The following is a 26,263-nucleotide window of genomic DNA, read 5'->3' as shown; positions in this document are numbered from 1 at the left end:
GGAATGTGGGGTCTGGTCTTTCTCCATTCCTCACCATGCCGTTTCCATATCGAGGATTCACTGGGTTCGTGGGCTCAGCTGTCGCTCACTGGTGCCACTTTCAGCCCCGACAACTGACCTCTAAGCAGCTCATTGTGTGTGTGTGTGTGTTGAAGGGGGGGAAGTGGGACAGATGTTAAGAATTCTCATGTGTCATTGAATGTAGTGCGGCTCCCTGTTAGGGTGTGGAAGGAGGTCACAGCCATCACGGAGATGAGGCTGGAGCTGGCACCAGGGGTACCCACGCTCACTCTTCTGTCCTCTCAGCAGCCTTGGGGGCAGCGCCTGCCTCCACCTCCCTCTCCCCCCGGCCCTTGAATCAGAGCCACTCCAGGTTTGCCCTCTCCTGGTTTTAAGGGACCATGCATTCTGGGAGCCGGATGCCGACCCCTCATGTCCCCAAAGGAGGCTGTGGTCCATCCAGCCTGGCTGGTGGGGCCAGCCTGGAATCACCATTCGCCTTTATCACTCAGCAGGATGATTCGCCTTTATCACGTTTCATCAGTGTCATGTGGGCGCCCAGGGAAGGATGCTCCCGTCTCTGCTGTGTGAGGCCAGCGATAGTCAGAGTTCCTCAGAACAACGGGTCTAGTAGGAGAGAGGGAGGGAGTGATGAGGAATTGGCTCATGCAGTTACCACTTGCCATCTGCAAGTTGGACACCAGGGAAGCCGCTGGTGGATTCAGTCCAAGTCTGAGGACTGAGAACCCAGGGGAGGCGATGCTTAGTCCTGGGGCAGGAGGAGACCGGGGGCTGCAGCTCAGGCGGTCGGGCAGAGAGAGAATTCTCCTTTCCTTTGCCTTTTGTTCTGTTCAGGCCCTCGTGGGACTGGAGGATGCCCACCCGCATTGGGGAGATGATCTGCTTCTCCTAGACCACCAGTCACATGTTCATCTCGTCCAGAAACACCCTCACAGACAAGGCCAGAAATAGTGTTTAGCCAAATATCTGGGCACCCTGTGATCCGGTTAAAAATGACACACACAATCAACCATCGTGGTCTCTGTTATGGCTGGGGTGGGGCCAGGGGCTTTGTGGGAGTTTTGACAGCTTCAGGGCTTCTGACCCTCACTTCCCTCATCTGTGAAATCGGGGTGGTGGCACCTGCCTCGTGGGCCTGTCACATTGAGTGAGTAGGAGAATGGACCTAAAGCCCATGATTGTCATGGAGCCTTGGCGTGGGAAGTGGCTGTGGGAGCCCAGTGTCCACCTGGTCCTCCTTCAAGGACCCTCCAGTCCTCACCTCCTCAAAGCCTTACCAGTCACCCCAGCTCCCAGTGCTCACCACCCTTGGGAACCGCATGTCACGTGCATCTCTTGCAGTGTTGTTTACATGGTGTGTGTGTATGTGAGTCGCTCAGTCGTGTCTGACTCTTTGCGACCTCATGGACTGTAGCCTGCCAGGCTCCACCGTCCATGGGGTTCTTCAAACAAGAATACTGGAGTGGGTTGCCATTCCCTTCTCCAGGGGATCTTCCCAACCCAGGGATTGAACCCAAGTCTCCCGCATTACAGGCAGATTCTTTACCATCTGAGCCACCAGGGACGCCCATTTATATGGTAGGTGAGTTCAGCTCAACCTGGGGCCGTCTTGGGGTCTTCCCCAGCCTGGAAGGAGGCCAGGGCTTAGTGGCAGGTATTTGCCAACACCAGGCCCTGAAGGACAGCCCTCTTCCCATCTTGTCAGCTGTTGAGTCATCCTGCAGACGTGAGGACTGTCTGCATCCCGGGGGCTGGACAGGAAGACCAGGCCTGCAGGCTGCCCTGGTCAGGACTCTGGAAACTTTCAAAACAAAGCAGACTGCATTCACTCCTGGTCGGTCATAGTTTAGGAGTGGGCTTGTGGAATAAATGATGAATGAATGAATGAGTCTCTCTGGCAGACTGCAGGGGAGGAGCTGGCATGTCTGGCTTTAGCAATCTGGGTGCGTGTCAGACGGCGGAGGCTGCAGACAGGTGTCTGGGTCCAGCCGGGGCCCATCCTGGGCTGCAGGTTCTTCTCCAGCGTGTGTTGTTGTCCGCGGGGAAGGCTTCTGCTGGGCCCGCATGAGTGTCCCCACTGCCTTCTGCAGCTTGCCCTGGTCGCCCAGACAGCAGACCTCAGAGCACCATGACCTTGGCAGCAATAGGACAGCCACCTGCCTCTCCCTCTTAGAAACCTCTCGAGTTTGGTCGGCTTAGCACCTCAGCAAATCTGTTCGAGTTGGGACTTGCCTGCCCTGAGCCTCCCCAGGGATCAAGCGCTGGGCCGAGGGGTGTGTGCAGGGAGGCAGGAGGCCGAGTTCATCCGGAGCTCTGTTCTGGCTCCCTCCTGGGGGGCGGGGAGGGAGGAGAACAGCTTGTCCCCCACTGTCCGCGGTCCAGCCCAGCTTAACCCCTGTTACAGACCCAGGACAGGGAAACCCCAGTTCCCCACAGGGTAGACGCGGGTTGTCAGGGAGATAGGGTTAGTTGCAGGTAGACAGGGAGCCTGCTGACCCGTGCCAGCACCCGTCCATCCTGCAGACGGTCCTGGCGGCCGGCACCCTGGAGCCCAGCCCAGGTTTTGGAGTTTGATGGACTTCACTTTGTTCTGGGCTCAACTCTTCATAGCTGTGTGGCTTCCAACAAGTGATGCAACCCCACTGAGACTTGGTTAGCTCATCTGCAAAATGGAGTAATAAGGGTCGGGTGGGAAAAGGTGTATAAAGGGTTTGACCCAGTGCCTGGTTCACATCCAGATGGTGGTGGATGTTCCTGCAGGTGGCTGCTGGGGCCAGGTGTTACCTTGGAGGATTAGGGCCTCTGGCCCCACAAGGGGTGGGTTTCTAGTTCTGAAACCCCTGACAGGAGCTGAGGTGAGGATACGCCCACTGTTAACCTTCCTCTGGTGGCCTTGGGTGACCTTTGCCCTCTGCCCCTGTCTTTAGGAGTCACACGGACCTCCAGCGGCCGTCTCCGGAAGCTTGGTGACCCAACTGGCCCGGGTAAGTGGCTAGTTCAGCCTTGGCCCGCTTGGTTCGTCTGGGGGCAGGAGTTACTGCTCATGGGCTCTGAAGAGACTCTGCCAACCATGACCTGGCCTGGGCCAAGGGGTGGGGATGGAGGGGGTGTAGGGGATATGGGGCTCCACCTCTCAACCTTGGTACCCCCGCTGGGTCTGTGTGACTTTTCCCCTCTGGTCGTCTCTGGCCTCCCAGACCTGAGCCCTGCGTGATCATTACAGGAGCTGATCTTGCATCTTTGTTGTCACATCCAGTGGCCAGGCCCAGGGGCTGGGCTCCATCCATGGCCTCTTGTCAGAGGACATTGGGGCCCAGGGATGAAGGGACTTACCCCCCTCGGAGATGACAGGGGTGTGCTGGGGACCTGCTGGGTGCCAGACCCCAGGTTGGATGGGCAGAAGGACATCATGGTGACATAGCAGTTGTTTTAGAAGGAGGGGTTGTCCCACCAAAGCCCACGCCCCCTGGAGCCCACGCCCCACCTTCTTGATCACAGAACTTTCTGTGTCGGTGGAAATATTCTATATCTGCATCATCCAGGACCGTGGCCACTGGCCACATGTGACTGTGGAGCACCTGAACTGTACGTTGTCTGTTTTATTTCTTTCATCTGCATAGAATTTAACTAATTTTATTTTGTATTAATTCCCACTTCGTATCTTCATGTGGCTGGTGGCTGTGAAATTAGACAGTTCCAGACCAGGCCGGCTCTCTGGGACCCCAGAATTCTGAACTCAGATGTTCCTGGGCCCACTTCAGGGGCTAGCCCAACCTCTCCGCAGGTCTGTCCTCTGGAGGTGATGCCTGTCAGTGGGCTGGGCACCCCTAGGCTTGAGCCGTGGTCGAGGGTGGATCTTTGCAGGGGGTGGGGTCAGGGATGGGGCTTGAGGTGCCGAGGGACGTGCAGGCTGGACGTCCACACGAGGGTGTGGGAGGGACAGGAAGGGTGACGCAGGCCGGAGGCCTCTGGTCGGGGAATGAATCACGTCCGTGGTTAAGGGGAAGCTCCGCCCCACTGCAGACATGGGCCGCTAACCACTGGGCTGCCCAGCTGCCACTCTGTTCCTGGGAGCCTTTCTCGGAGCTCTTCGCCTCTGCTGCTGTCTGCCTCTCCATCTCCCTCCGTCTCAGTGCTGGGGGAGGCCCCTGTGCTCCGGGAGTGAGGTCTTGGGAGGCCGGCTCCCTGGGCTGCGTGGACGCAGTCTGCTTCTGGCCCTTACTTCCCTGTGCCCAAGGCGGACAGTTCTGTGCCATCAGCACTTGGCAGCCGTGACCGCAGCTCCACTTGGAAGCCTAAGGCATAATTTGCCCAAGCCCGAAGCTGCAAGCCGTGATCTGGGTTTCACATGGAGCCGCCTGCTGACACACGGAATCCTGTCTCTGGGGGCCTCTGCGGGCTCCGGCCCAGACACCCTTCCCTCATCTTACCGGCTCTCGGCTCCAGTCCCGGCCTTCCTGTGGCTAAGACCTGGGTCCGGGCAGGGTTCTCTCCCGGACCCTCTGACCTCACAAGGACCCCCGTTTGGAGCCTGCCACCCCCTCCTCTCTTCTGTCCCCCCCCCCCCCGCCTGATCCCCTGTGTCTGGACCCCACACACCGTGTCCTCCCCAGAAGGCCAAGGGTCCTCTTTGTGATGCCCCTTCCTTTATTTCAGGTTCACGAGACAGGTAGGAATGGCTGTTTATGGCACGAGCCCCACAGCCCATCAGCTTACTCACTTTATGTCCTTTTTGTAAAAAAAAAAAAAAACAGAATTGTTGGACATATTAAAAAATGTGAAGGGGACTTCCCTCGTGGTCCAGCGTTTAAGACTCCATACTCCCAACTCGGGGGGCCTGGGTTCGATCCCTGGTCAGGGAACTGGATCCCACATGCCATAGTATGTGCCAGAGACACAGACCTGGCACAGCCAAATAAATAAATATGTGATAAATACATTTTTTAAAATGTGAAGAATATAATGACACCTGTATGCCCAGCATCCCGCGTAGAAAATAACGTGTTCCAGGTGCAGCCCCAGCGCTTGGGTGACCCTCGTCCCCGCTGAGGTGAGCGCCCATCTGACCTGGCCCTCGTCCCCGCTGAGGTGAGCGCCCATCTGAATTCAGGACGGCTCGCTGCCGGGTGTGTCTGCACCGTCTGCTGTGTGTCTGTAGCCAACACACCGTCTGCTCCTGACACTGGCAGCGTCGAATCACATGCACAAGGGGGCTGCTGCCTTTTGCTTTTTCATGAGATGGGAGGACCTTGAGATTTGCCCACTTACCATATAGCTCTGTGTAACTCTTGTGCTGTGCTATGCTTAGTCACTCAGTGGTGTCCGACTCTTTGTGACCCCATGGACTGGAGCCCACCAGGCTCCTCTGTCCATGGCGATTCTCCAGGCGAGAACACTGGAGTGGGTTGCCATGCCCCGCTTCAGGGAATCATCCCAACCCAGAGATCGAACCCAGGTCTGCTGCATTGCGGGCAGATTCTTTACTGTTTGAGCCACTGTGGAAGCCCAAGAATACCGGAGTGGGTAGCGTATCCCTTCTCCAGGGGATCTTCCCGACCCAGGAATCAAACCAGGGTCTCCTGCATTACAGGTGGGTTCTTCACCAGCTGAGCTACCAGTGTAGCTCTTGTTTATTCATTTGACCGCGGGTGGGTAGGGTGCCCCCGTGTGGGGAGGCAGAGTTTTCTACCCCTTGGCCAGATACTAGGGGTCCATGGAAGGTTTCTTCTGTCGCAGACACTGCTGGACACATTCTCCTGGGTCCCACGCATGTGTGTGTTCCCCCGGGCAAATCGCCTGGGCTCTGGGGACGCTTGCCCTGGGCCCTTCCAAGTGGCTTCCACTCTGCTCTCCCTTTCTGTGCCCTGAGTAGCCACCCTGAGCGACCGCCTCCCAGACCTGCTGAACTTCGCCCCGGTTCCCACGGCACCCACGGCATTTCCCCTCTCTCTGCTTCCTCACCTCCGCTGCCCAGCCCACGCTGGTCTATCCCCGGGCTGGGATCCCTGGGGCCTTCTCCTTCCACCCTGACATCCGGTGTGTGGCCGGGTCCTGCTTTTCCTCCTTCAAATGCTGCCAGGGGTGGTGGCCTCATCCCCAGACCCACCCTCGTCCCTTCTGTCGTGGGTTCAACAGTGCCGACCACCCCCGATTCATAGTCACTCAGAACCTCAGAAAGCGACTTGACTTGGACATAGGGCTTTTAGAGGTCCAGGGCTTAGAGTTGAGGTCATAGAGGAGTAGGGTGGCCCTAAATCCAACGACTGGGCTCCTTATAAGAAGAGAGGCACACACAGGAAGGAGGCCACGTGAAGATGGAGGCAGAGATGGGAGCTTTGCAGTCACACGCCACGGGATGCCTGGGGCCACGGGAAGACGGAAGAGGGAAGAATTTTTTCCCAGAGCCTCTGGAGGGACCACGGCCCTGCTGACACCTTAAGTTTGGCCTTCTGTCTCTAGAACTGTGAGAGACTTAATTTCTGTTATTTTTAAGCAACCCGGTTTGTGGTGATTCGTTAAAGCAGCTGCAGGAAGCTAGCGCCCCTTCCCTCCAAGATCGAGAGTCGTCTACACCCATCCACGCAAGGCAATCTCTAAAATGCCACTGTCTGGGCTGTGTCTCTGTCCGAACAGGGGGTGCCCAACGTGAACCCCTGGCTGGTGTCCCTGCGGCCCCCTCCCCGCCCCAGCTCACACACCCATTACTGCGGGGAAGGGCCCGCCCCAGTGTCCTGTCACTCAGCTGCGCTGACTGCCTGTCATCCCCCCCGCCACCCATGGACAGTAAGCGCCGCAGGGGGGTGGGGCTGTACGGCTTGTTGCCCACTCTTTCTCCAGGGCAGCACAGAAGACCCCCCGCTCCCTGTCACCAAGGGAGGGGGGAGTGTCCTTTGTGGGGGGTGGGGCTGGTCCACGAAGAGACCTGACCCGAGTCTTGGCCACTTTTCACCTGACGCCTGGGCCCCCACAGAGATCCCCAGCTGCTATCCCCTGCCCCATTCGCTGACACCCTCTCCTTCATTTCTCATGTCTCAGCCTCGCCATCCACCTAGGCACTCGAGCGAACATCTCGGTGTCGTCCTTGACCTCCATGCCCCCAGCACCCCTAGATCAACAGGCTGCCAAGAGCTTGTCGGCTCACCCACTGTGGCCCTGGGATGGGCCTCCCGTGATTCTCTCCGTGTCTCCCCCATCCCTACCCTTTCTCCCCACCAGAGGCTCCTCCCTGTCTAGTCAGCGTCCGGGGGGGCTTTACTAAGTCCCACCTGTGTGCCTGTGCTTGGGCAGTGGGCTCCACGCACGGGATTTGTTAAAGCAGATCTGGGCCTGGTCCTCTGACTGAGAGAACCCTCGCTTCCCTCCTCCCCACAGAATAAAGGTACATGTGTGCTGGGCTGCTTCAGTCGTATTTGACTCTTTGTGACCCCATGGACTGTGGCCCGCCAGGTTCCCCTGTCCACAGGATTCTTCAGGCAAGAATACTGGAGTGCGTTGCCATGCCCTCCTCCAGGGGATCTTTCCTACCCAGGGATCGAACCCGCGTCTCTCACATCTCCAGCATTGGCAGGGAGGTTCTTTACCACTAGCACCACCTGGTAAACCCAGCCTAATGCCTCCCAGCCCTGCCGGCCTCCCCTCTGTCCAGCCTCTCTCCTCGCTGCTCCAAGGGGTCACAGCTCTGGAAGCTATTCTCTTTCCAGGGGAATTTGGTAATTTGACCCAGCCTGTCAATCCCGTTAGCAGGTGGGCAGCGGGCGTTGCTCTGTCCTCCCATCCTGCAGGGCTGGGTGCTCTTATGGCGCTTGGCAGTCAGTGGTCAATATTGCTGAACTGAACTTGATAGGAGAAGCTGGGTGAGGGGGCGGGGGAGCGTGATTGGCCGAAAAAACAGATTTAAAATAGAAACATCAGTCTTCTTTTACCTTGGCTGAGAAGTAGCTTTTCTCTTTGTTTGCTTTATGGGGGAGAGGCTTATGGAAAATGCCAGGTCTCCAGAGAGGCGGCGGAGGAGGGGCAGACCCAGCCCAACAGGGTGGCCAGTAGGCACAGTAGCTATTTACGTTTAAAGCATTTATTTAGCACAGATTAAAAGCTCAGTTCCTCAGTAACATGGGCCACGCTGTAGGCCCTCGTCAGCCACACGTGGCTGCCATATTGAACACGACAGAGACTGTGGCATCTCCATCAGCACAGAAGTTCTCTGGGGAAGGGCTGGTCTGGGTTAATCTCCACACTAGATCCTCAGATCCCTTGTTCCTCCTGTGAGCCTTTATTGGGTGCCACTGAGCAGGCAGAATGTTGGGATTTCCAGCAGGAAGTGAGAGACCCCAGGCCTTTGGGGGAGTTTTGGTGTGTTCTGGAGAGTTTAAATGCAGGGGCCTTGGGACAGACTGTCCCAAGGACTCTAGTCCCCACACTCTTGGATCCCCCCTTGCTCTGCACAGGGAGCTGGGGGCCTTTAGGAGTACAGCGCCAGCTCCCGGCTCCAGCAGGACGGGGACGGATGACTGAGCGTGAGGGCCGTTGGTGGAATTTGGCCCCGTCCGGGCCGTCTCTCTCCCTTGTCTAGATCTCCTTCCACGCTGACCTGGAAGAACTCCCAAAGCAACAGGCCGGCCCAGGCTGTTCGCACCAGTAAACCCTGCAGCAGTCCCCAGGGCAGAGAGTAGCTGGATCGTATTTATTTAGGAACTGCCGAAACTTGAGGCACCATAAAAAGTGGAGAGAAGATTCCGGAGAGGAATGCGGCCGGCCCCAGGCCCGGAATTCGTCTTGCTCTGGGAGGCTGCAGGCGGCCAGACTGGGGCCGGCCCTGGAGGGTCTCGGCCGGCTGCCCGCTCTGCTGGCAGGTACGGTAGCCGTGACTGCAGGACGGTCAGTGGGAGGGGGTCGGAGGGATGGAGCTTCTTTATTTTTAACTCAGGAAAGCGCACTCCAGTGGTTGAGTCTGAGGATGAGCAGGAAATGAAGGGAGAAGTCTGTTTTTAAAGTGAGGGGTTGGTATCCCCCACGTTGTTGTTGTTTAGTTGCTCAGCCCACCAGGCTCCTCTGTCCGTGGATCTCCCAGGCAAGAATACTGGAGTGGATTGCCATTTCCTTCTCTAGGGCATTTCCCGACCCAGGGATAGAACCCGTGTCTCTTGCCCTGGCAGGCCGATTCTTTGCCACTGAGCCAGCAGGGAAGCCCTGTCTCTCATAGGTTGGAGGTAATTATGGAGGATTCTCAAAGAAGGTACCTGCTTGAGGGGTGGGGGAGGTGAGAGGTGGCAGGAAATCTGAGCCCAGAGTCTCAGAGAGTGTCCTTTCAGCTAGATTCCTCTCCTCCCACCTCTTCACAGGCCCCTCCCCAGAAGGGGCCCCAGGAACAAGGCTGTGTCCCTCTTGTGGACCCCCTTCCCAAGGCCTCTGCTGCTCACCTGTCAGAGTTACCTGAAGCGCCTGCCCCCTTTTCACGGCTGGGTCAGCCCAGGCCTCCTGGACTGTGTTGGAAGTTCAGGGCTTGCTGGCATCGCCTCTTACTCCTGTGTCCCCTCCAGCTGGGTGCAGGGGCTTCTTGGAAGGGGACTTAGCACTGTCCTCACAGATAAAGCAGTCCTCACTCTTCCTCCTTACCTGCCCTGGGCCCCTCTCTGATGATGGTGACGTCAAAAAGAAGGTGGCAGGGAGTATGCAGGTCACATGGGCAGGTCTGCAGAGGTCAAGGGTAGAGATACTGCCTTAAGAACTGTCTGGAAGGGGCTGCTGGGCAACCCCAGGATGTGGGCGGGCTCAGGCGGCTGGGAGCTGGGACTCTTTGACTGGCATAAGGGGAGGTCCCCAAAGCTGTGGCCTGGTCGGGGGAGGCCCTCCCTGGGACAGCAGGCGTCGGTCGACTTGGAGAAGTGCTGGTTTCAAACGCTGACCCCCTCACTGGGACTGCTCGCTGGTTTGCTGCGCTCATGTGCTTGGTGAATCTCAGGACAAAGGTTTTCATAACCACAGAGCTCCCTCCGTGTTCTGCTGGAGGGAGGAGTCACTTGGGGAGCCCTGACCTGGCCAGTCGCCCCCTGAGTGGCCGATGCTGGGGACGAGGCCAGGACTCAGTAAACGGTGGGGGTCGGCTGCCCCTTCTCCCCCGCCTGGCCTCACCCTGCCTCTGCGCTGGGCCTCTGCACGGCTCGGCTCGTAACTAACACAGCCCTGTCGGAGCCAATCGGTGTTGCCAGGTTTTCAGTTTCAAATTATCCCCCCGCTTGGGCCAGCATGCTTGGCGTTTTAGGCATGACTCGGGACTGGACGTTGAGCCAGACTATGCCGGGGGAAGGGTGGAACTGAGGGTCAAAAGCTGTGTTCAGCAGCTGCACCGACCGCAGCAGCAAAATCCACGGCGTGTGCAACTGGCGCCTGCAGGAAGTGGCCAGGTTACCCGAGGCCATGACTGCGCTCCTCGTCCTGGCCCAGCCATCCGCCCACCACCCCTGCCAGCTGGCAAACCCGGGGAGATAGTGAAGGACAGAGGAGACTCCAAGGACTGGTTTGCCGCCTCGTGGGGGCTTCCTGACCCTGCTCGCTGCAGTGGGGATTGGAGTCACACAGCCCCCTGTGGCATTAAAGGGGTTTCTTTTTTTTGGGAGGTTTCTTTTTAAATCTGTTTTCTGTAGTTCCTAAGTGTAGTGAGCATATAGTACATGTATAATCAGAAAAAATCAAAAATAGTTTTTTTCAAAATCGGTAAAGAGGTGAAGTAAGCACATCAAAAAACTCTCCATGATTCCCATTGTTCTAACTGAGTTGGTGGTTGGTTTATTCTAATGAGTTAGAGTGAAATATACTCACCAGAAAGCATTGCGCAGGGAGCCCTGGCTCTTTTTTCCGTCTGTGGTACCTGTTTGAGTCTCCTGTGGCTGCTGGAAATAACAAATTACCAGTAACTTGGGGGGCTGAAACCAGCAGAAATGTCTTCTCTCACAGTTCTGGAGGCCGGAAGCCTGAAACCCAGGTCTTAGCAAGGCCCAGGTCCCTCCAAAGACTCCAGGGGAGAAGCTATTTTTGTCTCTTTCAGCTGCTGGGGCTGCCGGCCTTTCTTGGCTTGTGGTTGCCTCCCTCTGGTTTTCAAGGCCAGCATCTTCGCATCTCTGTCTGCTCTGTCTGAGCATCCCCTTCTGTGTGTGTGGGTGTGTGAGAGATCCCCCTCTGCCCCCTTCTTGAACACACATGATGGCATTTAGTACCCCCCTTCCCACCAGTGGTTCAGAATAGTCTCCCATCTCAAGGTCCTTCACTTAATTGCACCTGCAATGACTCTTTCTGTTAACAAGTTCCCATGTACAGGTTCAGGGGATTAGGTTATGAGATCTTGCTGGGGGGGCATTATTCAGCCTACACGGTGCCCCCGAGATGCCCGAAACACCTCTCCTCACTGTGCAGGTGGCTGCCTTTGGAGCTGTCCTCCAGACTCTGCTGGGAGTTGCGATTTGGTGTCTCCTAGAAGGTGCTGGCCTCCACTCCCACGCCCAAGAAAATGCCCTTGCAACTTTGTTGTTCTTGCTGTTAGACTCTTTGCAAAGCCATGGACTGCAGCACGCCAGGCTCCTCTGTCCTTCACTGTCTCCCTGAGTTTGCGCAAATTCATGTCCATTGAGTTGGTGATGCCATCAAACTTGTCTCATCCTCTGTCGTCCTCTTCTCCTTCCCTTGATACCTTGGAAACTGCATTTGGAATCCTGCCCTGGGCAGAGGGAGCTATCCGACAGAGAATGGTGTGTGGCCCTTTTCTGGTGACACATCGCTCGTGTGGCCATGGGGCAGAGACCTCAAGCTGAGAGGCCACATTAGGGGAGGGGCCGGCAAATAATCAGACTGAGTGCATCATTTTGCTGTGGGGACCACAGCAAACCAAAAACAGGCAGTTTCATCTAAAGAGGGAAGCACTCTTCAATCCCGCCCCATGAGACCAGATCGGAGGGCTCATTTGGTGTGACTGTATGCCCTCCCTTTTCCAAGAGAAGAGGAAAATCTGCAGTTCTCAGTGAAATTGCCCAAGTGTTCAACATTGGCACGGATACAACAATTTCTTTAGGCAGGGTCAGGCAGGCAAACACAGCCTGTTTCTGTGTTCCTTGGGTGGAGGGCTGCCAGTTTGAACCCTTGAAGTGAATGAAACTTCAAGAGCAGAGGAGATGCCCCCAGCCCCAGCGCCCCCCAACCCCCGACCCCCAGCCCTCACTCTGACCTTGTGCTGCCCTTCCCCACCGCCCCTGAGTTGCCAGGTGAGCAGCCCCCCCGAGACCCGAGCAACAGCTGAGCCCCCAGCCAGGCCAGGCCCCTGTCCCCTCCTCCCAGAGAGGCGCTGAGTCTGGGGAATATGTGGTGAGGAACTGCGCGCCCTCCCAGGGGACGGCTGGAGACTCACTGACTCACAAGCGAGGGGTAGGAATCTTCCAGGAAGTCTCCTTCCCGCGCTCCCCTCTCGGCCGGGGCGGGACGGCCAGCTCCTCTGTCCCCTCCTCTGTCCCAGCAGGCTGACGGGACACCCGGGCGTCTGCAGGGGGGCACTTCTCCGGCTCATCCCCGGCAGGTGTTCCTGAACCTTCCCTGTGGCAGCGGGCCTGGGGTGCGACCACCCCTCCTTCCGGCCAGGCCGGGGTGGGGGCTCAGGGCCGGCGGAGGTGGAGGGGAGCCCAGGCGGGCAGGCAGGCAGGAACCAGGCTTTGCAAAGTCTCAAACCAGAGGAAATCGCAGCATCGCGGGCCGGGGGGCGGAATGAAAGACTCTGTGAGTCGCCAGGAATTTGACTCTGTGAGCTGGTTTCCAAGAGGCTAAGTTAAGCTTCTCCAAGTGGATATTAAAAAGGAGCAGCCAGACGAGAAGCCCCGGGCGGAGGGGCTGGAGGGGGTGGAGAGAAGGCGCCGGAAGCCACTCGCCGCCGCACCTCGGGAGCCACCGCACAAAGCCCCCGCCGGCCGGTCCTCGGCCCGGAGGACCCCGGGGACCGCGGGAGCCTTTCAAGGCCCACGTCCGGCCCGCACTCCCGCCTCTTCTTTTTATTTCTCTCCTTCGCTCCCTTTCCCCTCCCGGTTCCAAGAGACAATGCTACTTCAGTTTGGAGCACAAACATATGATCAGCACATGGAAATGTGGTAATTTGGATGCATTCGTGATTGCAACAGATTGAAGAAATTAGACCAGACAAAGAGTGTTTTTGGAGGAGGAGGAGGAGGAGGTAGAAAGAGGGAGGGCGACGGGGTGAGAAAGGGGAGGACGTCTCTGGAAAGGGGGACGCTGGGACTCCCGCCTGCTGCTAAATATATCCGTAATGATGGAGAGAGACCGGATCACAGGTAGGCAAGGGGCCCTCCTCCCCGCCCCGCGCTGCCCCTTCCCCTTAACTCGAAACTTTCTTTATGCTTCGGGACATAAGCACCAGGGGTCACTTCGGCTCATTTTTCCGGGCATATTTCTTTTCCTCTCTTCTGTTCTGAGATCCTGGGACATAATGTTCCATAATGTTCCAAAAGCGAAGCTTCGCTAAGTCTGGCTTTTATTTAAACTCTGCTCTCCCTTCCCTCACTATTTCTCTTTCATTTCCCAACGTGCCACTTTTGCATCTGAAGATGGCTGTGAATGCTGAGACTGTGGGCGCCGAAGTCCGGGAAAGGGTCGGGTGGGGGGGACCCAATTCTGGCCCTGGGGTCCGGTCCGGCGGCACCGGGGCGCCGCTTGTGGTTGGTTTGTCCACCATGTGGTTTGTTTGTCCGCTGCTCGCCAAAGTCCGTCTTCAAGGCCGCCTTGGTCTCCTCCCTGAAATAGCATTTTGGTGCCTTCCTGGGAGTTGATTACAGGGCTGGGAGCTCCCAGTGCCCAGACAAGATGTGCAGATGCGTGTGTGTGTATGTGCGTGTGCGTGTGTGTGTGTGTATGCACACACACAGCGGACAGAACTCCTCCTACTCTGCCGGAAGCTTGGGGAAGTTGACCGAGGTGACCCCCACTTGTGGAGGTTGGCATCATCTGGGTCCTGTCCTCACCTGGGCACAATGAACAGGGAGGGTAGCAGTGAGCATCCCTGTTTGGATGGGACGTTTCAGAACAGAAAGACTGGCTCTGTGAGCTTTGCTCAGATTCTGGGGTAGAATCACTGATTAGAACATCTGAATGTCACGGGCGGGGGGGGGGGGGCAAGGCGTGAGGGCAGACGGCTGGCTCTTGGGTTGGAGGGGGCTTCCAGGTCCCTGGAGTGGTCCCCGTACCCCACACAGCATGTGTTTTTGAGTTAAGGGGTCACGTTGGTAGCCCTGCACCAAGTGGGCTCAGCCCCGTCAGGACTGGGCAAGAACTGACAAGTGGAGAGAAGAGAGGCCGCCCCTCCTCAGTCACCCCAGTTAGAAGCCCCTGTTTCCCAGGTGGCCCTCCTGAGATCCTTCTCCCGGGCATGTGTCCTGGGCCAGCATCTGACGTCATCAGGAGTAATTCCCATTCATTCCCCAGCATTCTGCTTGCGGCGCACCCCTCGAGCCAGGTGCTGGGGTACACGGTGCAGGCTGAGACATCCTGGGCATCAGCGTCCTGGCTTCAGGTGCTCCGAGCCGGCCCCTGGGTGTCTCCACAGGTGTCACTGGACTGGTCTGCTGTTTGTCACTGCGTGCGGTGTTGGGGGGAGGTGGGGACTCCCCAAGAAGCCCCAGGGGAGGAAGACGTCTCCATGGCTCCTCTGAAGGCAGCCCCTTGCCTGCTGCTCCAGGGGCTGGTCAGATCCCAGTTGGTGTCAGGGCGGATGGGGCGCCCATGGGCAGGGGAGCTGCTGACGGGCGGTGGGTGTGCGTGCGCACCCGTGCCGCCGGGCAGGCACTGACGGGCACCGTGACCGACCGCGGGGGCCGGGGCGGCCCCGCAGACCGCCAGAAGGCATGGCTGGCGGAACCGCACCTCACGTGTGTTTGAGCTCGGTGGCGTGGGCCGGCCGGGGTGGACGGGGCGGGGGCTAGGGTTCCCTGCTCTCAGCCTCAGCAGGGGCCGCTGGGTGCAGGACTTGGGACGATCGGCACTCTGCTGGCCTGGTTGGCCGGGGCCTGCCGCCCAGCCTTCACTTTCACGGATCACCAAGCCAAGGCCCAGCTGGGTGACAGACAGGCGACCAGTAAGCCAGAGCACAAGGGCTAGAAAGGGGTCTCTGGGGAGTCTGAAGTGGTGGCAACGTCTTGGAACCTCCCAGGCTGAGCAGACTCCAGGAGCTTTTTCAGGAACTGAATAAAGTCAGCTCTGTGCCTTTATAAAAGCCTCGCTGAGCACCACGCCCTCATGATGAGAAGTGGAACGGGGGCCTTCCCCTGGGCTACGCCTGAGGAAAAGTTGGGAATTCCTATGAAATCCTCATTTAGATGCATTTTCATCCAAAGACACTTGTTTCTTTCAAACCTTGGGTTAGAAACCTTGTTCCAGAAAAGGCAGGTCCCCAAGCTGTCCCCTCAAGCTCCTCAAGCCTGGTTGGACCTTGACCTTGGTCTTTAATTGTAACTCAGAGCTTCAGCCGTCCCCGGGGAAGCTAGCTCTACCCTGTTCCTGCTGGGACCTCGAGCAAGTCGCTCTGCAGCCCTAGGCTCCATTTCGTAACCTGTAAAGTGGGGGAGACGGAGCAGCAGGGCCCCGAGGCCTTGCTCCCCCAGCAGTGGGCTCTGAGCTGATTCTGGGGGTCTCCGTCTCCTGCGGGGCTGCCGCTCACGGTCCCAGCCCCTCTGGGACCCCATTAAGCAGTTGAGGTAGCTGCCTCCCTCCCCAACGGGCACACCAAGTCACGATGCCCAGCGTTTGTGGACAGAGGCCTGTTTGGCCAGACGCCTCACCCGCCAATTTCCAGAAGCGGCTGTTCCTGCTCATGGCCCGCTGGGCTGGCATTTAAGGAGGGTCTGGCTGACTCTTGGCCACTGCCCAGCAGCTGTCCAGGAGGGGTTGGTGGGGAGGGGGCTTGGGGCAGGTAGGGGCTGCCTCAGGAGACCTCAGGTCTCCATGCTCCGTCTCCTGGGAGCACCAACTCCTCCCGGGTTTGGGCCCCGGGGGCCCCGGGTCCTCTGCAGCAGCCACGCCGCCTCCAGCCCCCTCGAGACTGCAGCCGTGCCCTGGGAAGATGCCGGAGGGCTTGTCAGCAGGCCGGGATGAGTCACCGAGCAGTGACTGGCCGCTGAGACACTGGCCGCTCCTTCCAGCCAAGGGTCGGCGTTTTTTCCCTTGTTCTGGACTGGCTTTGTGGCTTTTACAAATCAAGCAGTTTTATCTTGTTCCAAGCCCTTGTGTTTCAGCAGGGAGAATCTCCAGGAAGGGAACTTTCCACTGGGGCGGGGAGGTGGGGCGGGGGGGCGGTGACTTAGCTCAGCTGGGCCTCAGGGAGGCTGGGAATGGCTGCGTGGTGAGCTGTCGGCAGAGAATGTAGACGTTTCTCTGCTTGGTCATGAAGGCTGGTCTGGGGGGCGGGGAGGGCCGGGTCTCATTGTCACTGGATGACTGTCCCTGGCTCACCCAGGAGGAGTGAGCTGGTTCTCTGACTTGCTCAGGCGGTCCTGTGTCATGGCCGTGGGGCGGGCAGGGGTCTGGACAGCCTCCCATCATGGGAAGCATGCTTTGGGCCTTGCTCTGATGGCCCCTCTTGTCTCTGGGTCCCTGGGCACTTCATACCCTTGACTCGCTGTGGTCATCAGTGTCCTGGACCCACGTTGCCAGAGCTTGATTACCCTAGTTCAATTCCTAGATCGAAAAGATCCGCTAGAGAAGGGATAGGCTACCCACTCCAGTATTCTTGGGCTTCCCTGGTGACTCAGCTGGTAAAGAATGTGCCTGCAATTTGTGGGAGACCTGTGTTCAATCCCTGGGTTGGGAAGATGCCTTGGAGAAAGGAAAGGCTACCCACTCCAGTATCCAGTAGGGGTATCCAGTACCACTTGGTTTCCTAGGGCTGGTGTAACCAAGTACCACCACCTGGGGAGCTTGCAGTGATGGCAGTGGATCCTCTCCCAGCCCTGGAGGCCAGAAGTCTGAAGTCGATGTGTTGGAGGGTTGGTTCCTTCAGGATGCCCTGAGACAGCATCCTCTCCATGAGTCTCCTGGCTTCTGGTGGTGACTGGTGCTCCTTGGCATCCTTGGCTGCTGGATGCTCACTCCAGTCTTTGCCTCTGTTGTCACACAGCCTTCTGTGTCTCAGATCTCCCTCTGCTTCTCTCTTATAAGGACACTTGTTCCTGGATTTAGGGCCTACTACAGTAATCCATTGGGACTTCCCAGATGGCTCAGTGGTAAAGAATCTGCCTGCCAGTGCTGGAGATGCAGGAGATGTGGGTTTGATCTCTGGGAAAAGGCCATTTCCTTCCTGGAGGAGGAAATGGCAACCCATTCCAGTATTCTTGCTGGGAAATCCTGTGGGCAGAGGAGCCTAGCGAACTATACTCCGTGGAGTCACAAAGAGTCAGACAGGACTGAGGGACTGAGCACTCATATAATCCAGCATGACCAAAACTCCAGATCATTATCCTAATGACATCAGCAAGACCCTTTTCTCCAAATAGGACCATGTCCACAGATTCCAGGTGAACATGAGTTTTGAGGCCACCATTCAACCCACGCCAGTCATCATACGTCCTGGATGCACAGGATAATTCCATATCCTAAGATCCCTCGAAGTCCCTGAGTCTGGCTGCAAGCCTTTGCCATTGGGTCCCCTACCCCTGGTGTGGTGTGGGAAGCCCAGCCCCATGAGAATTCCAGAAGCCTGCCTGCCTCACTTCCAGGCACCTTCCTGCTGGGAGCTGCCTCGTGTCCCCTGCTGGTGGGGTGAGGCCTGGGGCAGGCTCTGGGGACAGAGTGGACCTGGGACAGTGTGATACCTGGGTCAGCCTGCCGGATGAGGTCACTTTCACATGGTGCTTTGTAATGCTTTTTCTTTGCGCCCCAAATAGGTCTGTCCAAAACCTTTCTTGATTAGAGCATTTATTTCAGTGTAAAGTCCTACTAAGGAATGGCATGCCCATCACATTGTTACACAATAAAGAACCGCCTTCAATAACAATGTAGCGTGAGATTGGGACTGACCACTTCTGTGGTCGCTGTAGTCTTTCTGTAGTATAAGGATCTCGGGTGCCCAGGGCTCTGGACTCATTTAAAACAAATTGTGGTAAAATGTACATAATATAAAATGTACCTTTTTAAAAAAGATTTATTATAGTTGGTTTACAATGTTGTATTCATTTCCGGTGTACGGCAAAGTGAATCAGTTATACATATAATCTACTCTCTTTTAGATTCTTTTCCCAAGTAGGTCATGACAGAGTAGTTTTTAAAATAATTTTTATTTTAGTTAATTAATTAATTTGACTTCTCTAAGTCTTAGTTGCAGCATGTGGGATCTTTCATCTTCATTGCGACATTCGGGATCTTAAAACATCATGGGCAGTCTAACCTGGTCTCCCTGACCAGGGGTTGAACCTGGGCCCCCTGCATTGGAAGTATGGAACCTTAGCCCCTGAAATCCCATTACAGAGTATTGAGTAGAGTTCTGGGTGCTAAGTTCCTGGTCCTTATTAATTATCTATTATATATGTGTGTGTGTATGTCAACCCCATTCTCCTAGTTTATCTACCCCCACCTTTATTCCCTGATAATCATAGTTTGTTTTCTATATCTGTGATTCTATTTCTGTTTTGTACCTAAGGGCATTTGCTCCCTTTTTTTTAGGACTTCCCTGGTGGCTCAGTGGCAAAGAATCTTGCCTGCCAATGCAGGAGATGTGAGTTTGATCCTTGGGTCGGGAAGATTCCCTGGAAGAGGAAATGGCAACCCACTCCAGTGTTCTTGCCTGGGAAATGCCAGGTGGGCTCCAGTCCATGGGGTCACAAAGAGTCAGACAGGACTTAGCGACCCCGTTTTAAAGACTCCACATGTAAGAGATATCGCGTGATATAAAGTGTACCTTTTAAATGATCTTTAGGTGTATAATCCAGAGGCATTAAGTGCTCTCACGTAGTTGTGCAGCCATCCATCCATCTCCAGAACTTTTTCCATCATCTCAAAGTAAAGTGAAAGTGAAAGTTGCTCAGTCGTGTCCGACTCTTTGCAACCCCATGGACTATACGGTCCATGGAATTCTCCAGGCCAGAATACTGGAGTGGGTAACCATTCCCTTCTCCAGGAGATCTTCCTGACCCAGGGATGGAACCCAGGTCTCGCATTGCAGGTGGACTCTTTACCAGCTGAGCCACAAAGGGAAGCCCAAGAATACTGGAGTGGGTAGTGTATCCCTTTTCCAGAGGATCTTCCCAATCCACGAATCAAACTGGGGTTTCCTGCATTGCAGGTGTATTCTTTACCAACTGAGCTATCAGGGAAGCCCCTATCTTCTCAAAGTGAAGCTCTATTAAACACTGCTTCCTCATTCCCCTGTCCTCCCTGGCCCTGCCCAGCACCCTTCTGCTTTCTGTCTACGTGAATTTGACTATTTCAGGTTCCTCATATAAATGGAACCATGCAGTAGTTGTCTTTTTGTGACTGGCTTATTTCATTTTATGATTTCAAAGTTCCTGTATGTTGTAGCAGGTGTCAGAGTCCCCTCCTGTTTAAGGCAGAATAATATTCCTTTATATGGATAGACTGTATTTTGTTTAACCATGGTCTACCAAGAATCACCTTTTGGCTCTTATGAAAAGTGCTGCCATAAATCTGGGTGTATAGGTATTTGCTCAGGTCCTTGCTTTCAGATTTTTCTGGATACACACCCAGAAGGAGAATTACTGGATCGTGTGGAGAAAGTAAGGGAAAGTGTTAGTCGCTCAGTCGTGTCTTTGCATTCCCGTGGACTGCAGCCCACAAGGCTCCTCTGTCCATGGGATTCTCTAGGTGCAGATACTGGAGTGGGTTGCCATGCCTTCCTCCAGGGGATCTTCCCAACCCAGGGATTGAACCCAGGTCTCCTGCATTACATGTGGATTCTTTACCATACGAACCACCGCATGGTAATTCCATGTGTAATTTTGGGAGGAACTTCCATACTGCTTTTTACCACAGCTGTACCATTCTACATTCCCACCAACAGCATACATGGGTTCCAGTGTCTCCACATCCTCCCCAGCGCATGTTATTTTCTGTTATTTGTTTTAACAGCAGTGAGGGGGTACTGCATTGCAGTTTTGATTTGTGTTTCTCTAATGATTAGTGATGTTGAGCACCTTCCCATGTACCTGTTGGCATCTGTATGTCTTCAGAGAAATGTCTGTTGAGGCCCTTTGTCAACTTTTTAATTGGGTTGTTTGTTTTTGTGTGTGATTGAGTTGTAGAATTCCACCCCCGCCCCCCGCCCTCTGGCCTCGCTGTGTATCATGTGGGATCCCCGCTCCTCCCCACCAGGGATCAAACCTGAGCCCCCTGCATTGTAAGCCCAGAGTCTTAACCACTGGATTGATAAGAAAGGCCTAGTGTTTTTTTAAAAACATATTCTGGATATTAATTCCTCATCAGACTTAAGATTTGTAAATATTTTTTTTCCATTCTCTGTATTGTCTTTTCATTCTGTTGATCGTCTCCTCTGGTGCTTAAACGTTTTAAATTTTATGTGTTTGTTCTTGGCTGCACTGGGTCTTCACTGCTGCCCACAGGCTCTGTCTAGTTGTGGCCGGCGGGGGCTACTCTCCGTTGCGGTGTGCGGGCTTCTCATTGCGGTGGCCTCTCCACACCGGCTTAGTTGTCCCGAGGCATGGGAGATCTTAGTTCCCAGACCAGGGATGGAACCTGAGTCCCCTGCATTGGCAGGTGGATTCTTAATCACTGGCCCACCAGGGAAGTTCCCCCAAATTTTTAATTTTGATGAAACTCAATTTATTAATTTTTTTCTTTTAATGTCCCTGCTTTTGGTGTCATACCCAATGTCACAAAGCTTTCTCCCTGTGTTTCTCTCTGACAGTTTTGTAGTTATAGCTTTTGTATTTAGGCCTTTGCTCCATTTTGAGTTTTTTTGGTACGTGGTGTGAGGTAAGGCTCCAAGTTCACGTCCTGGGTTCTTGATTCACTACATTTTTTTCCCCTCTCACACCCAAGTTGACTGCATTGGGTGGCAGGAAGTGGGGGAGATTCTGGGTTGGACCTGGCCTTGACCATCCCTTCTCAGGCCAGCCAGGGAGCCTCCACTCTGGTCCAGAACCTGGCTGGACATGGGCTCTGCCCACTGTCAGGCGGGTCTTCTGTTCTCGGTAGCCTCACCGCCCAGCTTGCATGTGGGACTGGCTGTGTCTGTGATGTTCTGTCCCCATGCTTAGTCTCAGAAGCCTCCTCCAGCCCTGTTCTTCTCTGCTTCTGCGATCCTGGCCTCACGTCTGCGATGACCGTCTGCTCAGAGCTGGTCACCCCCGTGGTCTCCCTTCCCATCTGTGCCCGAATCTCCGAATGGAAGCCACCACCGAAAGCGCTTTGCCCAGAGTCCCGCGGACCACAGTCCTGCCTCCACCGGTCTCACATGGATTCTGCAGTGGTGGATTCCGCTCCCCTTGGGCTGGGCGTGGGGTTGGGGTGGGACGCAGTGGAGAAACGAGGGAGTTTTCCTTTAACCAGTGGCCTCACTGGAACTCAGGACAGTTAGCAATGCAGGTCTCAGCTCCTGGAGAACCCCTCCACTGCCTTTGGGCTTGGGACCTGCCTTAGACCTTCTGTTACTCTCTCCTTTTTTTCTTTCTTCCTTTTTTTTTAACAAACGAGGAAACTCTGACTTGAGCAAGCTGAATAAACAAAGCAACACACCCCTTGGAATTAGCAAAGAAGCACCGGCTCTGAAAGTTTACTATGAAAACTTGAAAATGCTTTTGGAGGGCTTCCCTCGTGGCTCAGACAGTAAAGAAAACGCTCTGGGGCTGGGCCTGTCTGCCGGTGTGAAGAGCCGCCCGTACTCTGGCACCTGTTGCTCCCCACGGTCCCGGTTCTCCCTGCTGCCAGCGCGAGTGACCAATCAGTGACCTCTGTCTGTCCATCTCAGGTCATGACCTTTGAGTTCATCTCAGGTCATGACATCTCCAAATTCCTGTTTGCAGGGTGACTACTGACAGCTGTCGTCCCAATTAGCCGGCAAACATTTACGGAGGTCCTGCTAGGTTCAGGCATCTCCTAGGCACTTGGCCTTAAAGTAAGGAGCAAGGGACAGCTAGTCCCTTGCTTCTTTGGGACTGGTCATCTGAAATCGCTGTCGGGCAGCTCACCAAAACACACACCAATTTTTGACTTGAGATGGAAAAGCAAAGAACAGGTGATGTGATTGTTACTAGGTGCACGGGTGTGTATGCGTGTATTTATGTGTATTGATGGACACCTTCCTTGAGAGGGTGGCGCTGAGCTGAAACGTACATGTCCAGAAGGACCTGACCAGGCCAGGATCCTGAGGAAGGACATTGAGGCAAAGGAAATAGCAGATGCAAAGGCCCTGAGGTTAGAACATCGTGGAGGGGCCAGTGGCTGGACTGTGTTTTTGGAAGAGACAGGGAAGTCTGAGTCCAGCAAGATGGACTCAGGTCAGGCCAGGCCTCGGAGGCCCTGGTGATGGTTTGTTTTTTTTCCTGTGGTGTGATGGGTGCCACGTGGAGGAAGCGACAGGACCCGAGTGCCCAGTGGCTGCCAGGCAGGGAGGAGAAGCCAGGGAGCCCGGAGGGGTGGCCGTGACCATCTCTCTAGCAGCTGGGGGGGGCCTCTGATTGCTGGGTGGACCCTGGTGGTTGGAGAGGCCGCTGGACACACTGATGTGGTGGCCAGCCCTGCCCCGCCCTGCCCCGCCCTGCCCTGCCACTGCTTGTCTTTAGGATGGAGTGCTTACGGTCTCTGAGCGCAGAGGCTGTGGTTTGCCGGATGCTTGGCTGAGGGGGCAGGGGTGGCCTGAGGCCTGGGTTCTGAGCCTCCATGCCTGCCCATGCCCCCCACGTGGGGTCGTGGCCCTGGGTGCCCAGTGTGTCTGAGAATGCTGTCCCATCCCACCGGCCCCCTTGAAGCCTCTGAGCTTTCTCCCAGCTCTGGGCTCCTGACTCTGGGGGAGGCTCAGGAATACAGAATGTTCTCCACCGGCCTTCAGAGCTGGGGTGAGTCAGAGCCTCCTTCCGTGATGGAGCGGTAGCCGAGGCCCCGGGGATCTGGCTTGGTCCCTGGGGGAGGCGGGCAGGAGAAGAGAGGTGGCCAGGCAGGCGGAGCTGGGGGGGGACTGAGGAGCCAGTGTGACCTTGGGCTGCGGCCCATTCCCCTCCTGCTCTGTCACAGCCGCTGGTCCCACTGGGACCCCCTTGTGCCACCTCCCTTCACCCACCTCTGCATCCCTTCTCTCCCCTCCGAGGCCAACCCTCTCCTCTGGTCCAGAGTGGGCCTCCCGGCTACTTTCCCAGCCTCCTGCTTCTTTTCCTTCAGACCCTCCACCGCTCCCCCAGGGTCCACGGTGTCCCCTCCGTGTCCGTGTCACCCAGAGAGCCCGGTGCTGGGAACCTGGGGGCGCTGGCACTGTGCGTGTGCCGAGCACCTTCCTCTCCTGCTCCCGGTGCCCCCTTGAGCCCGCACAGAGCTCCTCCGCACGGAACTGGCCGCGTCCTGCATCCAGAGCTAGTGAGGCAGGACGGAGCCACCCGGGGAGCCCAGGCACCCAGCCGGCACTGCTGGCCGCGGCCCCCAGGGCTTGTGGGTCAGGGAGGAGGTGGTTCCGGGGAGGTGTGACCGTGATGCGGCTCACGGGTCAGGGCACCCCCGCCTCCTGCTGGCGTGGCCTGAGCTGCTGCTCCCCTGGCTTCTGTTTCCGGGGCATCTCAGAGTTGACCCTGCGGCAGCCTGTCCTGGCTTCTCCCCCTGTCCTTTCCTGACACCGTTGCTGCTCACCTGGAGAGAGCCACATGGGGATAGAGGAGATCAAAGAGTCCCTCTGATAGGATACCCCGCTCGCCTCAAGAGCCTTGCTTGCTACTAGGACAGCAAGACTCCTGACCACCCCCAGGGCACCGATGGGGGGTGGCACAGTGTGACCGTCGGGCACACGGGGCTCAGTGCATGACCCGAGGCCTCCCTTCCCGTGGCTTTGCTCAGGCCCGTGTCTCTCTCTGCTCCTCTTCCCCTGGTGCACCTCAGTCTGGACTTTGCCCCCCACCATCCGCCCAGCCCAGCCCAGCCCTGGCTGGCTTGTCCCTCCACCGGGCTCATCTGCCTTCTCCAGGTGGCTTATTCCATCCAAGGATGCAGGGCACTCAGGCATGCCCACCCTGGGAGATGTCAACATCTTGTTATCTGATAATAACTAAAGAACTACATCTTTAAAAATATATGAAAAGTAAAGGTGTTAGTCGCTCAGTCGTGTCCTGCTCCTTGCAACCCCATAAACTGTAGCCCGCCAGGCTCCTCTGTCCATGGGATTCTCCAGGCAAGAGAACTGGAGTGGGTTGCCATGCCTTTCTCCAGGGATCTTGCTGATCCAGGGATCGAACACACATCTCTTGCATCTCCTGCATTGGTAGGTTGATTCTTTACCACTAGCGCCACCTGGGATATATATATTTGGCTGCTCTGGGTCTTAGGTGTGGCATGCAAGATCCTTTAATTGCAGCATGTGAGCTCTTTAGTTGAGACATGCAAACTCTTAGTTGAGGTGTGTGGGATCTAGTTCCCTGACCAAGGATTAAATCTGGCCTCCCTGCACTGGGAGTGCAGAGTCTTAGCCACTGGGCCACCAGGCAAGTCCCAAGAACTACATCTTTAGAATGACTTCTCAGTGTTTTTCCAACTTCAAGGGTCTTTAGAGTGTCCTAGTCCTGAGCTTGGTGGGCTACAGTCCACGGGGTCCCAAAGAGTCGGGCAGGACCGAGTACGCGTGCACGCACGCACGCACGCATCTTTGACTTCATGGGGGTGCAGTGTGTTATCGTACAAAAAGCATAAGGACTGTCTGAGATGAAGAGCCCTCTCCCATTACACCTTACTTGTACGATCCTTTGAAAATGACTTCAGCTCTCTGTGCCTCAGGTTCTTTTTTGGAAACTGCCTGCAATGCGGGAGACCACCTGCAATGTAGGAGACCCAGGTTTGACCCCTGGGTCGGGAAGAACACTTGGAGAAGGAAATGGCAACCTACTCCAGTATTCTTCCCTGGGAAATCCTATGGACAGAGGAGCCTTGTGGGCTACAGTCCATGGGGTCACGAGAGTTGGACACAGTGCAGTGACTAAACCACCATCAATCCTGATGTGGCCCGTGTCCAAGACAGAGGGAAGGGGCTGGGGTTGATAGCAGGCTGGGGACTTGTTCATCACCTTGAGAGAGTGGTCTTGGGCTGTGCCTTTGTGACGTGTTCGAAGGTGGGGGGAGCATACCTCCAGGACCTCCCTGTAGCACCCGCCTCCCCCCCAGCCTGTAGAGAGCAGCTAGGAGGGGAAGGGGAGCGCACACCTCCTCAGAAGCTGTGGACTGAGGGGCCCAGGTTCTGGAGGAATGCATCTTCCGTGCATCTCACCCCCAGATTTACCACAGCGAGGGCCTGGCTGAGCCCTGGGAGTGAGCGAGGGGACTGCTGTGAAGCCAGACCCAAAAAGGGGCAGGAATTCAGGTGCAAGTAGCCTTTCCTCCAGGAGGTGGCGGTGCAGGCTCTCAAGAGCCCAGTTCCTGCTGGGTTTTCATTTTCATGAAATTTGTGGGAAGAGGCAGCCCTAGTGGGGCTTCCGAGGTGGCACTAGTGGTAAAGAACCAAGTGGTAAAGAGCCAAGGCAAGAGACCTAAGAGACACAGGTTCCATCCCTGGGTGGGGAAGAACCCCTGGAGGAGGGCATGGCAACCCACTCCAGTATTCTTGCCTGGAGAATCCCATGGACAGAGGAGCCTGTAGCCCAACGGGTCGCAGAGTCGGAGACCACTGAAGTGACTTGGCACATGCACACTGTCCTGGTGTTATTTCCACTCACTTGGCTGCTGCAACGAGGGAAGTGACAGGTGGGGAGGTGAGAAGTACTATGAGGCTGGCCTCTACCCTGGCATTGGGGCTGGAACACTGCAGATCTCCCAGAAGGTGGTCCTCAACCCTCACCAGACAAGGGAGGTTTGAGAGCTCAGGGCTTCAGGGAGGGGTCTCCTGCTACCTCTTCTTGCTTTTCTATTTTTGATTGATATATTTCAGTCTCTTAAAATTTTCCAACTTTTTACTATGAAAAATTTCAGACACGCAGGAAAGATCAAAGAATTACAGTGCACACACCCCCACACCCACCACCTAGATTCCTCAGGGCTCATTCTGCTCCTGGCT

At 56.0% G+C, this 26,263-nt stretch overlaps 1 protein-coding gene and 1 long non-coding RNA gene across 5 annotated transcripts in view; one reads left to right on the top strand and one right to left on the bottom strand.

Annotated features, from left to right (window-relative positions):
• SEPTIN9 (septin 9) overlaps positions 1 to 26,263 on the top strand; it is a 177,473-nt gene that overhangs the window by 15,306 nt on the left and 135,904 nt on the right. Inside the window, exon 2 of one of the 3 annotated variants that reach the window (XM_043905396.1) lies at positions 2,949 to 3,005. The exons of 1 other annotated variant lie outside the window; for it this stretch is intronic. In XM_043905396.1, coding sequence (XP_043761331.1) covers positions 2,949 to 3,005 — 57 coding nt within the window. Of the gene's footprint in view, positions 1 to 2,948; positions 3,006 to 12,433; positions 13,341 to 26,263 lie in introns of those variants that run through there. One more of the 3 variants, XM_043905398.1, reaches the window with a different exon arrangement.
• On the bottom strand, positions 8,077 to 12,559 carry LOC122695466. 2 transcript variants are annotated; one of them, XR_006341385.1, is made up of 4 exons: positions 12,421 to 12,559; positions 10,837 to 10,907; positions 9,438 to 9,709; positions 8,077 to 8,968 (listed from the first exon to the last, which is right to left on the bottom strand). It is a non-coding gene; the product is annotated as an uncharacterized LOC122695466 (long non-coding RNA). The 2 variants fall into 2 exon arrangements; XR_006341384.1 differs by having other exon boundaries at positions 12,413 to 12,550.

The sequence above is a fragment of the Cervus elaphus genome, chromosome 5, assembly GCF_910594005.1.
Source record: "Cervus elaphus chromosome 5, mCerEla1.1, whole genome shotgun sequence".
NCBI lineage: Eukaryota > Metazoa > Chordata > Mammalia > Artiodactyla > Cervidae > Cervus > Cervus elaphus.
The sequence above is the reverse complement of the archived record's forward strand: the minus strand, read 5'-3'. Positions and strand labels throughout refer to the sequence as shown.